We start from the raw sequence: 14,106 nt of genomic DNA, 5'->3' as shown, positions 1-14,106 counted from the left end.
TTGTGAATGAATCCCTGCAGAAAATTCTAAAGAAATTTCGGATGATTTTTCAAAATGAAACCCTAGAAGAATTTTTGAAGTAATTCCGGCTATATTTATGGAAATCCAGGAGTAATTTCTGAATTAATTAAGGAAGAAATCCATACTCTCATTGGAAATTTTTAAAGGAATTTTCAGGGAAATTTCTAAAAGAATCCCTGGAACATCTACTGAAGGAATCTTTGTAAGAAATTCTGAAGGAGTGTGTGGAAGATTTTTTTACAAAATCTTTGGAGAAATTTCTGGAGGAACCTTTGGGGCTTTTCATAAACCACGTAGATCAAAATATGGTCATCTAAGACCCCACCTCCCCCCTCGTAGGCTTTTGTCCATACAAAATTTTTGAAATTTGTATGGAGCGTAGACTTTGGCCTGAACCCCCCCCCCCCCACACCCCCTTCCAAAAATCTACGTGGTTTATGAACGGCCCATATGATTTTCTCAAAGAATTATCTGAAAGAACTTCTCAAGGAATCTGTGGATAATTTCCTAAAAAAATCTTATACGGATTTCTAAAAAAATATACGGTAGAATGTTTAACCCTTCAGCGCGCGCACTGTTGTAAAAAGTACAACACTACCAAAAACCTCGCTTTTCGTATACAGCGCGAGCGCGGTGCAGTTTCGGTTGCTTGATGGTGCGCGTCCTGGAAGGTTAAGGAAACCCATCTCTAGAAACATTTTTGGATAAATTTCTGGAGGATCTCTTCTTTAATATTTTTTTGGAGGTATCTCTCAAAGATTTTTTGAAGCAATCCATGTAAGATTTTCTTAAAGACTTTTTTGACACAATAAAAAGGAATAACGGGGGAAGTATCTGGGCTAATCTCTGTAAGAAACTAAAGAAATACCTGAAGAAAAACTCCGAATTAGGCTGTCCCAAAAAAATCGATGTTCGAAAAGTCAAGGTGCTCATTAGGGCAGTTCAGACTTTAAACATTTCAAAGCTTCCATATGTTCAATGCAATCCTTGGTGCAAAACTAGAGTCCTGTCAAGTTTTCAGCCATTTCGGTGGTGATTTAATGGTGGCCCAAAAGCAAAGTAGGTTTATATGGGAATTCTTATGGAGAATTTTCGAAAAAGGTTCTCCTCGCTGTAGAGCATTAACACATGGATGAAGTCATAAGGTCAACGCCGAATTGAACTCTTCAGATCTCAATGATGAATGTTGCCGAAGACCGGAACTTATTTCGACAATCGGGTAAAAAGTTATTAAACAAATTCTCACTCGCATGCGCATCTTTAAACACGATGTCCTGCAAGGTGTGCAAGAAGGTAACACGCATACTATGATTGCGTGTCAAGCGTGTCGATCGAGCTGTGGTCTCTTGTTCAAGCATGCATGGATGGATATTGATGATTAACTTCTGCTTCGTGAGTCGAAACGAGTTGCGGTTTTAAAAATTTTACATAGCAATTCCCATATAAACCTACTTTGCTTTTGGGCCACCATTGAATCACCACCGAAATGGCTGAAAATTGGACAGGACTCTAGTTTTGCACCAAGGATTGTAATGAACATATGGGAGCTTTGAATTTTTGACATGTATAAAGTCTGAGCTGCCCTAGTGTTCATGCTATCGTGGTGGACTCTCCAAAGTGAGTCATCGATGTTCGTTGCTGCAATCTAAGCAACTTAGCTTGAGGGTGCGATGTGCACTAGCCCCTCTCTGAAGCAAGGCCTGAAAAGGGCCTTTGCAGTACCATGACTTGTGTCCAGCCCACCTTGATCTTTCCTACTTTGACGGACTTATTTACGTCTGCCACGGGAAGCTGTACCATGGCTACCCGTGTCCCTGCCGGTCCCTTCCATAGCCGACCGGATGCGGTGGCCACCTGCACCTCGCACTGTTGCCGCAGTCAGTGCCGTAACGAGAGCTTCCGCTTCAGTGATCTCGTCTAGGTTCTTCACCTTCTGAGTCACCTCTGCCGTAAGAGCCCTCATCTCGACCCCTTCGCCAAGGACCTCTTCCGCCAGACTTTTGTAGGCAACGCCCTTGCGTTCCTTGTCGCGCTTGAACTCTACGATCATTTCACCCGTACGAGTACATCTAATGCTCCGCACGTCGGCTCCCAGATCCACGAGCTTGGCGTCGCTTCGCATCGTCCTGAAGACGTCCGAGTACTTGGACTGTTCGGTCTTGATGTCGAGAGCGTCCTTCGCCTTTTACGCACTTGGCACCTCCTGTTCTACGCCTTCTTGGTTTGTCGTCTCTGATCTCCTCGACTTGCGAGTTTTTCTTCTATCTATTCCACTCGACTTTCGTCCAATTATTGATCTTGCTGTAGTTGAGAGCTCTCGAACTGTGTGCATTGAGAATGGTAAGCTAGTTCCAAGCAATATTCATTGGTTCTTTGTACAATTTCGATTGCTCCGGTCAATCACGGAGTAGCAACTGCGAATTGTGCGGTCATTTATGATCATTTTTTATGTAGGGTAACTTATCACTGCGACCATTTTTTTTGATCTATTGTGATACTCTATGGTCACGTTCATGTTCATGCTCTTCCGCTCGACTTTCGTCCAAGGGGTTCGTCCAACTCTGTGGTTGCTGAGGGCTTAATAACGGTCGCAAACCCCTGTGTCCTTCCATCCGGGACGGGTAAGCCTTTACAGGCCCACCCTTCCAAGTTTTCTGGAACGCCTGGCTGGGGTCCGACTTGCCGGAATTACTGCCGGCTTCGGGATTAGTATCCGCCTAACCTTGTGGGCTTGTGGGCACCGGCAGACAGCTCCTCACCTAACGGCTGCCTCGCCCGCTTAACGGAAACCTAGCCAACCCACATCTTGCGAAGGGCTTAGCCTCGCCACTACCACTACCTTCTGATTGATTTGTGGTGTGTGCCCAGGTCCCCACAAGCTCCGTTAACGATCGAGCATCTTTTTCACTCACTTGATCACTCATTCCTTGGCACGGGTCACTTGACACCTTGAATCAAGGTTAGTAGTCCTATTCGTGTGGAGCGGACCTGGTGTGATGGTTAGAACACTTGACTATCACGCCGAGGACCTGGGATCGAATCCCGAGCCCGACAAACTCACAAAATGTGGGTTCTTCCTTCGGAAGGGAAGTAAAGCATGGTTCCCGAGATGAACTAGCCTAGGGCTAAAAATCTCGTTAATACAGATAAAAAAGTAGTCCTATTCTTAGCCGGCAACTACCCAGCTGACTCGCAAGCGGGGGGGTTCGTTAGGCCCCGGGACTGTAATCCCTGCTCCACTGTTTGTTTTACTTCATCGATTCGTTCTGTACATCTCTACCCTTCCTGCTGGAAAACATGACATGGAATCTTCGAAATGCCATGATGCCATCCAGCATCAACTTGCTTGCAACATTGCACTCAACTGATTGGCCACCTCATTTTTCTTCAGCCAGAAGTTCTTCGTGAATAAACATGAGCTTTCGAGCAGCGTGTGCTTTCCCACCGTTACGGAACCATTCAATGCTTTCAACCCCCCAACACGGAGGGTGGTGGTCTGAACGGGAAGGTCCAAACAAACGAATCAAAACAAACGTCGTCGTTCTCTCCTCTCCCACAGCAGCTGTGTTTTCACGGGACCGGCGGGTGGTCGTCGTTACTGTCGGGTCGGGTTAGGTGTAGTGGGTGGGAAAGCATTTCACGCTCTTTTCTCCGATGTTCCCAACGCAATGATGCAACGAACGATGATGGTTGGGTGTCTTTGCGTGCGAGGGTGAGCTTCAGCATAACATTCTCACGCGGCGTGTAAAGCTCCGATGCCAAGACGAGGATTCAGGAAATGAATGAAAAGCGACACTAACCAAAGAGCAGTCGGGGGATGATTATAACGGAACGCAGCATCGAGATTGGGTTCAGTCGTGGTCTGTGGTTCGTGTTGGAAATGTCGCGGAGTGCGATTCGCGTGGTGAATGACCTAAAGTTGTGGTGTAATGACCAAAGAGTTGTTGGTTTTTGGATTTACTAATGCATGTCGGATGGCACAAAGGTCAACAAATTCTAGAAAATAGGATGGATCTACGGTTGATCTGAGTTTGGGTTATGCGAATGCTTGAATGGAAAGTGAACCGAAGTCGGTTTGATTAGTTTCGTTTAAAGTGGCAGGATTTTCCGGTGAAATCTGAGAGAGAGCATTCTGAGTGAGAGAAGAGAAAATGGTTTTTCTTCCATGAAAGGATACTCTTAGCAGAGCTATAAATAATTGAACGTAAACATAAATAAAGCGTAGAAGAATTATTTGTTCGACAGTCTGATGCGGGCCGTTATCCTGGAAGGATATTCGTGGAATGTACACATGTGCTTAGACGTGTCAGTGATGAGCTTATGCCCATTCCAAGCAGAATTTGGAAAACGTGCAGAAATTCATTCATTGGTATCATTGTGTCCATCATGAAGGGAAGAAGTGATTGGGAGAACCCGAGTGGGATAATCGGATTGCAAAGTGTTGTAAATTAGCAAATTTTACGATTTGTGTGCACTTTCACGCTACAGTAGCAGAAGATTTATACCCTCACTCGCTGGAGTTTCGTGTGTGTCCTGAATGTGTGTATACCAGTGCGAGTTGCCTGCCTGTAGGAGCGTGTAATTTTTGGCATTTTGGTCGGAAGATAAATTACCGCCAGCCAGGCTCGTGTGACTCTGGAAAACGTGTGTGCGAGGATATGAAGCTAGAGCACAGTTTACGTTGGTCGTTGTGCAAAGTGGTGCGTCCGTCGACGAAAATGTTTAATTAGAGAGAAAGAAGTAGTGGCTCGGGCACGGAAATATGAATGTTTGCCGTTAAAATTTTCCACCCATTGTGGCCATGGTCTACCAACCGTGAATCGTTGGGTACGTTGTGCAGTGCCGTTTTTATACATTCTTCAGCATGATATCTGTCCTGGGGAAAGTTTGACCAACGGGGAGAGAGCGAGAATAGGCGGTGCGGTGCTTTGGAAGAATAAAAAATAACATTCAAGCGGTTTTTTGGAGCAGTCGGTGGTGGTTGGATTGTCCCTTGAGGGGTGTACCATGTAACCAGCCAGTTAATAAACGCCCCCTTTAGATGGAACGTATTTAATCAAGCAACCATGACGAGGATAATTAAAATTTTGCTAACGACGCTGCTAGTTTGGAGATTGGGTAAGTAGGCGTTAAAATATATATTGTAACGCAATTTTTGAGAACCTTTTTGATCATATTTTATTAAAACGTAGTTTCAATGTGTGAATCGTCAATCCAGAAACATGAATTCTAGTAAAATTTCCATCTACATATTATAAACTGTAACTGCGTGTTTTAATATTACATTTTTGCTGTACTACTATTATCTTTCATTTTCGCCAAAAGAACTGAACTTTGCAACTACGCAATGCTAAATCTGATTTTCACAAAAATGTTCTACAGTAAGGACCCAATTTTGTCAGCCCGTGGTAGTTGTTTGTTTGTTTATTTCCAAGGATTTTAACCTCTTATAGGTCTTCCATCCCGTAGCCTCTGGTAGTAAATCGGGAGTAAATCGGGATATTTTTCATTTCTCAAAAACGATGCTGAGCTCGCCAAACATCAAGCAACGAGTGAGGGTGTCGGAGATAGAGAAAGGGGTGTTATTTGTGTTAAAAAAATTGAAATAAGTGTTGAGGGCAGAGAAAAATGATTTTTAAAGTGAAGATTCAGTGCTACAGCATGAGAAATTTTTCATAGTTTAAAATTTGATTTTTTCCCTTCTTTTCTGGTTTTTATAGTAAATTGCACGAACTTTTGAAATTGCAATATCTTTCATGTAAAATGTGAAAGAATTTTTTTTATCTGTATTAACGAGATTTTTAGCCCAAGGCTAGTTCATCTCAGGACCCACGCTTAACTTCCCTTCCGAAGGAAGAACTCACATTTTTTGAGTTTGTCGGGAGTGGGATACGATCCTAGGTCCTCGGCGTGACAGTCAAGTGTTCTAACCATCACACCAGGTCCGCTTCACTTAAAGAATGTTGAAATCTTCTGCAAATGAAAATATAGCTTGAATACTGAAGTAATGTGGAGATAAACCCGATGTGCATTCAAATTTCGTAATTAATCTGTGTTCCAGACATAGAGTGTTACAGTTATGGACAGATTAGAGCCCACATAGCCGCAGCTGTAAAGGCGTGGTTATTCAGTATGACGATGCTGATGGTGACGGACTCGATTATAGCATTTTTGAACTCGGTAATGTAGAACTCGGTAGTGTAGAATCATGCCCTGAGTTCGAAAGCGTGATGGAAAAAATACAGTAAAGCGGAATTTTTTTCGACTTTCCATACAAGGCTGTCGATTTGAATCATTTTTTGTTCTATTTTTAAGCAAAGTTGCTCCCTTCATACATCTCTATTTCCGTAATCAATGCTCTGATTGAGCTGCATTTTTTACTGTAACTGGCCAACATCTAATGTTTTTTTTCTTTGTATTTGTGAATTTTAACTTAATGCCAATTCTTCACACATCTAATGTTTGGAATGTAAGTTGGTTGTGGAAATTATTTTAAATTGATTTTTTCTTGCGAAAAAATACAAATCTTCATTAATTTTTTGGAAATTTTGCTGAAATTTAAGGAGATTGACCTATATATCTCGAATCACACTAATTTGATGCAATATGTTCAGATGATCGAAACATATTATAGTCAGCTTTCTATTTATGCAAATAGATTGAAAATTTGTTGACAGCAAGGCATAATTTCCATAATTTTAAAAACTGTAGAGCACGATTTTAAGGATAAACTCAAAAATTGTTCTACTTAAACATTTGTGAAGCACGATCTTGATATCAGAACATTATTATGCATCAAAAATGTTGATCGTTGATAGAAGTTCATGAATTTGTTTTTTTTTCTGTTAACGACGCGTAGTGCGTCATCAGCATCATTGAAATCTCGCTCGAAATTTCAAAGTGATAATACTTAGTTACCAAAGCGCAAATTCGGATGAAAATGTATCATCCCATATGCTCACTCGTGGTGAGTGTGATGATACTTTTTCTACTGCGTGACTGCAGAATTACCCGTTTTTCATCACTTCAAAAACGCGAGGCAAACAATCATTGAAAATTAAAAAGTTAATGATTCCTATGAAAATTCTGTGATGCACCAAGTCACCTTAAACAGTGTTTTCAGTCTGCCCAGGAATCTTTTACAATGGGAATTTCACTTACTGTCTTGGTTATAGAGTATCTTGGCCATTGGCAGAGGACGCCCCGCATAATAAAATACAGTTTGTGTTAATATCCACACAGTATGTCTCCTTTATCTGTTACTGTTACTGTACTTCGAACAGGTGCTTTACTGTTGAAACTATGAAACTCGAAGCACTCAATCATAAAGAACGATCTATGTAACGCATACAAAGCTGTAACAATATGTTATATTGTGCAGAAATTGTCGAAAAATATAGTGATGAAAACTCAGGAGACATGGTGGTAATATAGAATGACCTTTTCTCAAAAAGTTTGCGATTTTGCTTGTGCAACACACTTACACATGGGCGTTTCACTGTATACCACTTAAGTTCAACAGTTTGCCAAATAGTAGCTTGCATTGGTATCTGTACCGGTCGAACTTTGCAGTTTGCCTTTAATAGAAAAAAAAACAAAATCTTTCGCCCGCGAGCGGAGTGAACGATTAACTGAAAATTTCCCTCGGAAAACGTTTTGAAGATCTTGAAGTGGTCTGGCTGAAACAAGCGTAAGTATTGAATGACTTGTAAATTTGTTTTTTTGTGCCATAACTTATCGGATGCATATTGTTTTGCAGGATTCCGGAACTTCAAGTCAGCGATAGGATCCTGATCCGCCCTGACTGTGCGACTGCGAGGCGTCCCGCAAAAGGGTGTAGCGAAGGATTCGGCATGCGGCGGGCGGAAATCCGCTGTCACCACAGTAATCGGTAGTAAATAAGTCAATCGTCGTAGGTATTATCAACCCCAGCATGGAGCATTGATTTTTTTTAAATAAACAATCTGATGAACTCATAATCGCCTTTTTATTTTTAAACGGTTCAAATATAACAGAACCACATATCATAAGCTTAAAATACCATTAAAGACCATACATCAATAATAACCCATACAGTGTTCGTTTTTCTTCTAGATTTATTGTTAAACTGTTCTCTTACCATTTGTTATCCAGTGAATTGTCTGAAAAACTGGATAATATATTGACCATATCCTTTACTGTATTGCGAAAAATTTGTTCGGGAAAATGTGGGATTTTTTATGGTAACCTATCTTAACCGCCTATTCCACATACTGTAAATTGACAGATTACCATTTGTCAAACAGGCAAATCTGTACATAGAATGGTTAGCATACTGTTATCTCCGATAGTCTAAGAAATGGTTAAATGACAATTGCTAATGGTCATATACAGTATGAGAAGCTATGCATTTACAGTTTGGGATTATGCGGGGCTCTAAGTTAATAAAATCTGTCCAAGTCAAATTTCGGAAACCAAATGGTTGGTACTAGGAACAATCCAGTGGCAGTGCCAGTTTAGACCTTAATCTAGAAGACAAACTTTAGTTCATTCAAATCTGTTCATGTTCGGCAAAGTTATGGTGTTTTCCAAAAACATAGTGAAAATGCGTTTTGTAAAAATGCATAAAGAATATAAGAATGTGCAGCCCTCCATCATCCAAAATAAACAGTGTTGTTTCATCAACATGTATTCCTGAAGCGGGTTTATTTTGACGTACTAGCACCGATTATTTACGTACGACGTAAAAAAAGTTTGTTTTTTTCTTTTATAACTAGAAACATAATTATCAAGATTTATCTCACGTTAACAAAGATAAAGAAACTGATTTTTCACATGCCTTGTGATAACCAGAGGCAAGAATATGAATCTCCAGGCCCAAAAATTGCCACTTTGAACAAGCATCAGCTTTCCTAAAACGAAATATGTTCATATTTTGATTTATCGTTGTGAATTGCCCAAAATCTATCGAACCACGTAAATCTATTGTATAATAAACGAAAAAGTTCGAATTTCATGAATTTTGAATGAAAATTAAACTGAATTGATTATTGTGGGAATTCAACAAAATATACGTAAAAACTTGAAGCATTCCTTAGATTCCTTATATTCCTTATATTCCTTATATTCCTTATATTCCTTATATTCCTTATATTCCTTATATTCCTTATATTCCTTATATTCCTTATATTCCTTATATTCCTTATATTCCTTATATTCCTTATATTCCTTATATTCCTTATATTCCTTATATTCCTTATATTCCTTATATTCCTTATATTCCTTATATTCCTTATATTCCTTATATTCCTTATATTCCTTATATTCCTTATATTCCTTATATTCCTTATATTCCTTATATTCCTTATATTCCTTATATTCCTTATATTCCTTATATTCCTTATATTCCTTATATTCCTTATATTCCTTATATTCCTTATATTCCTTATATTCCTTATATTCCTTATATTCCTTATATTCCTTATATTCCTTATATTCCTTATATTCCTTATATTCCTTATATTCCTTATATTCCTTATATTCCTTATATTCCTTATATTCCTTATATTCCTTATATTCCTTATATTCCTTATATTCCTTATATTCCTTATATTCCTTATATTCCTTATATTCCTTATATTCCTTATATTCCTTATATTCCTTATATTCCTTATATTCCTTATATTCCTTATATTCCTTATATTCCTTATATTCCTTATATTCCTTATATTCCTTATATTCCTTATATTCCTTATATTCCTTATATTCCTTATATTCCTTATATTCCTTATATTCCTTATATTCCTTATATTCCTTATATTCCTTATATTCCTTATATTCCTTATATTCCTTATATTCCTTATATTCCTTTTGATATCCTTGTCTTTAAAAAACCAAAACTCACGATTGGAGCATTGTTGAATAAAGGTTTTCAACATAATCGCTTGGATAAAAAACAAATAGTTTTGGTTTTCAACAAAAATACTAAATTATTTAGAAAATTCCAGATTTAAAAAAAAATATATTTACTTAGAAATTAGTATTTACTTTTGGTACATTTTATTAAACTACCCTCTAAGAAATTTTGAGAGATTTCTGGAGAAAGTTCATGAGATTTTCTTTGAGAAAGATGTCCGGAAAAAATATGAATCATTTTGACGATTTTTTTTTCAGATATTCTAGGATTCATTTCTGCAGTTATGGGTGGAAATAAATATTTAAATAAGCTATAAATGAGGAATTGGTTACGAAATTTCTGAAAAAAAAAAACTGGTGAATACAATATGCGATACGTTTTTGGAGACAATATTGCAGAAAATCCTAAAATTTCATAAAAAATATCTGAGGAATTCTAAAAAAAAACTACTTTAAAACTGCAGAATCTTTGAATAAAATAATGTATATATTTCTGCACTAAGTGTTGTTTAAATATGGAGAGGTTTCTAGAGGAATGTATGGGAAAATAACCAGCGCAATTCTTCGGTATGAAGTCCTGGTGAAGTGCGGTAAGAAATTCTTGTAGAATTTTTTAATGTGTTTTAAGAGAAATTCGGAACAGTTTTATAATGAAATTTCAAAACATATTTTGGATAAGTTTTGAAAACATACCTAAATAAAATTTCACAAAAGAAATAAAAACTGTTTTAAAATCTTGAAAAATCCTGCTTGCTTTATTCAGAAATTCTTAAAGGAATTCATTGCAATAATTTTTGAAGAAATTTTAACGAAATCTCTGACAGACGAAGTCAGTGTAGACGAGTCGCGATAATTTTGAAACGACTTTCTAAAGCAATTCTCAAGGATATTTTTGGATAAGTTTTACCTTAACATACCTAAACAAAATCCCAAAAAAAAAAGCCTAAACGAAATCTACAAAATTCAAGATATCCAGATTCCACTACCCTTAGAAATGATTAAAGCAGTAGATTGAGAAAATTGTTGAGGAATGGGTTGGGAGAGTTCGACTGAATGGGATAGTTATGCTACGGAAACAGCTAACCAGTCTTGTGGAAATTAAACGATACAAAACAAAATGCTGTGGAAATTCCTGAGAGAGTTTTGAAATGAAAAGTTTTTGAAGGCGTTTTTACTGTGATTTCTGAACTATTTGCTCAGTTTTCTTATGAAAAAAAAAATCAAAAAATCTTAATAAATCACTGAAAGAAATTTCAGAGAAATTCTCAAAAATATCTTAAAAGATGTTGTAAAATTTCCAGAATGATTTGTGGAAGCAATCTTGGGAAATATTGTAAATCTCTTGGAAAACAAAATTCTTAAACTCAATGTGGAATCTTCGGAAAAAAAATCTGCATTTTTTATTATTGAATTATGGAAAAAATCTCTAAGGATATCCAGAAGAAACTTTTTCAAAAGTTCATGAAAAAACTCCTGATGATGTCTGGAAAAGTTTCAGAAGTTAATCTTGCTATCATGTATAAATCTGGAGGAATTTTCAAAGGAATTCATAGAGAAATTATTAGAATAACTGTTTACATAAATCATGAAAACTTTTGTGTAATAAATTCTTGGGAAAATTAAAATGCATTTTGGATTGCTGGACAACTTCTGAAGATTTTCTTCTAGAGAAAGTTCATGAAAAAACTTAACAAATTCTTAAACACTCAAGGAATACTGGTTCTATTCCACAAAAATTTTTATAGGAGAAGATTATAATGACCAAGAAATACACTAAGACTCATAAGTTTGGTATTGCGACCAATATTTTATTTTTGTTTCGCTGTGGAAGGATGTACTTTCTCAACATTCGAAACATCCCCGCTTTCCACCACTATGAGTATTTATTGGAATGTTCTCCTTCAAATCACACATAACTGTAGAGAACTTCTTTATATCTACCAGCGAAAATACGAAAGTACAGAAAATGCAAAATAACTCAATGATTTTCATGGAAAACGGATTAATTGAAAGTAATTAAATCTTCTGAGCGAGTATGCTGTTTTCGACGGCAAAGACATGCGTAAAACGGGTATTAATTACCCATTCCCACGAACTTATCCCAAGTGAGCGAGGCAGCTGCTGGAAGAGAGCAAATAACAGCTTCCGAGAAGCTGGAATCATGTCACGAGCCAGATTGTTTCCTCGAACTTCATCAGCCAACGCTCATTAGAGCACCGCCGCTTACGACCAATTATTATTGAACAGCAAATTCGATAATATTTGCGTGGGATTTGGTGAAAAGGATCTTTAATTGAAAAATAATTTTGTGGGTGACTTCCTGTGTTTTTTTTATTTTGAGATTGTTGGTAAAATGAATGGAACTTTGAAGAGCGACTTTTTCATGCTTTTAGAGAAGTTTTTGTTGCATTCATATTGGCGATGTGTTCACTGTGTTCATCGATTGAATAATACGAACTATGACGCAATATAATTACATCAATTTTAAAATCTGGGATTTGAATATACAATTTCAGGACTAGAGAAATATTTTTATGCTTTATACTGTGACTTCAGATCATGCAACCCCGATTTAAATATGGGAAAAATCTCGCTCCATCGCTCAGCTGCTCGAACCAGTTCCAATTCCAAACTCCGAACAGATTGAAAAATGACGACAGGAAATGAACTGCTGCCGTGTTCCACCTTCAATCTTTCAGACTATGTATGATGATGGCACAAGAGGATGAGATATTTATATGAAAATTCCGGCACTCTTCAGCTGCTGCTGCTGCTGCTGCTGTTGGGAAATTCTTCAACAATATTGAAGCGGCAAAGCTTTTGCAGATTTTCCCATTATTTAACCTTCCCCCGGGTTCAGGCTTGGCCCAGCAACGACACTCTGGGAGAGCCGGATTTGCTCCATTCTGCACGCATTATACCGAGGAAGGATTCCGTTACTATGGCATTACATTTCATCATCCTGTACTGCTCGACGGGGTTCGGAATGTGCCCAATCTTTCTGGGGGAATATGAGGTGGAATGTGTTTCTAACAGACTTAAATTTTGATTAAATGGAGCATTACAGGAAGTTAATATCAAAGTATGAGGCATATATTTATTAAGTTTCCATATCCTTTGGATTGTTGAATACCAGTCTGAAATTTACACTGGAAAATCGGTTGGCAACTTTAATTTTAAATCCTGATATTGCAAAAAATACAACACATAACTTTTTGCCATTAAATTTCATTGGTAAGAAGTTAAAATAGTAACCTTATATTGAATGTAATTCTCATTCAATAGACCGCCTACCTACATCGCTTCTTAGGCACAAGACTTCTAAGTGTAGGAAATAGCTCACGACAATCCAACCGGCAGAAATGAAATAGCTTTTTTTTTTTCCGAAAATGAAGAAATTGTCAACTTTCAATGACGATGTTTCGCTTTCTTTCATCACATTCTCGGTCGCCAAACGCCAGTCAGGATTCTATGATTATAATTAAATTGATTCAGACCTTTTTTTCCTTCGGAACCCTCACAACTATCGCAGGAGCAGGACGGACCATCCTCGACCGTCATCGTATTTCAATTTCATAAAGTTGCCATGCCATCGTTTTCCCGCCCACTTCCATGAATTATTCTAGGCTACATAGATTGAGACCCAAGCCAAAGTCGTAGGTTGATGGAGCTGTGCTCGCAACGTTCACTCTGCCCTGTGCATGTTCTCTTTCGGCCCGAAGCACTTCTTTACTCTATTTTAGATTGAAAAACTTTTCCCTGCAACCATCTGAATCAACCGACCCTGATAGAGCAGCCCATCAGCCGCGGGGTCCTCGCTCCGTCCCACAACCCAAAAGCAAGACAACCAAACGATATGGTTTTCATTTATCTTGTTCTTGTACAGACACTAAAGACAACCACCGCACCGATCCCTTCTTCGTTTCCCGCAAGCAAGCGCCGCGCCAGTGAGGTTTCCGTTTCCTCCCGCCGGTTTGATTGGTGCCCTTCATGTTTAGGTGCTATTGCTATCGCCAACGCGCGCCGCCGCCGGCATCACCGCAAAGGGTTTCTCTAAGAAAGATACCCACTCGACGATGAGGATGTGTGGCGTGCAATCGGAAGAGCCACCACGACGATTCTCGTCTCTTGAATGTACAGGTGGCTGGAAGTCATGGGGAGAATGTAGCGAAATGCTCTGTGTTGGAGAAG

At 38.3% G+C, this 14,106-nt stretch overlaps 2 protein-coding genes across 2 annotated transcripts in view; one reads left to right on the top strand and one right to left on the bottom strand.

The window, feature by feature from the left end:
- LOC109409768 (protein henna) overlaps positions 1 to 14,106 on the bottom strand; it is a 93,575-nt gene that overhangs the window by 31,806 nt on the left and 47,663 nt on the right. The gene's annotated exons all lie outside the window — the stretch shown is intronic.
- LOC109432373 (uncharacterized) overlaps positions 3,634 to 14,106 on the top strand; it is a 495,279-nt gene continuing 484,806 nt past the window's right edge. Inside the window, exon 1 of the mRNA XM_062854538.1 lies at positions 3,634 to 5,139. Within this exon, the coding sequence (XP_062710522.1) occupies positions 5,088 to 5,139 (52 nt within the window). The 5' untranslated portion in view covers positions 3,634 to 5,087. The remainder of the gene's footprint in view (positions 5,140 to 14,106) is intronic.

This window comes from Aedes albopictus, chromosome 2 (genome assembly GCF_035046485.1).
Source record: "Aedes albopictus strain Foshan chromosome 2, AalbF5, whole genome shotgun sequence".
Classification (NCBI taxonomy): Eukaryota; Metazoa; Arthropoda; class Insecta; order Diptera; family Culicidae; genus Aedes; species Aedes albopictus.
The sequence above is the reverse complement of the archived record's forward strand: the minus strand, read 5'-3'. Positions and strand labels throughout refer to the sequence as shown.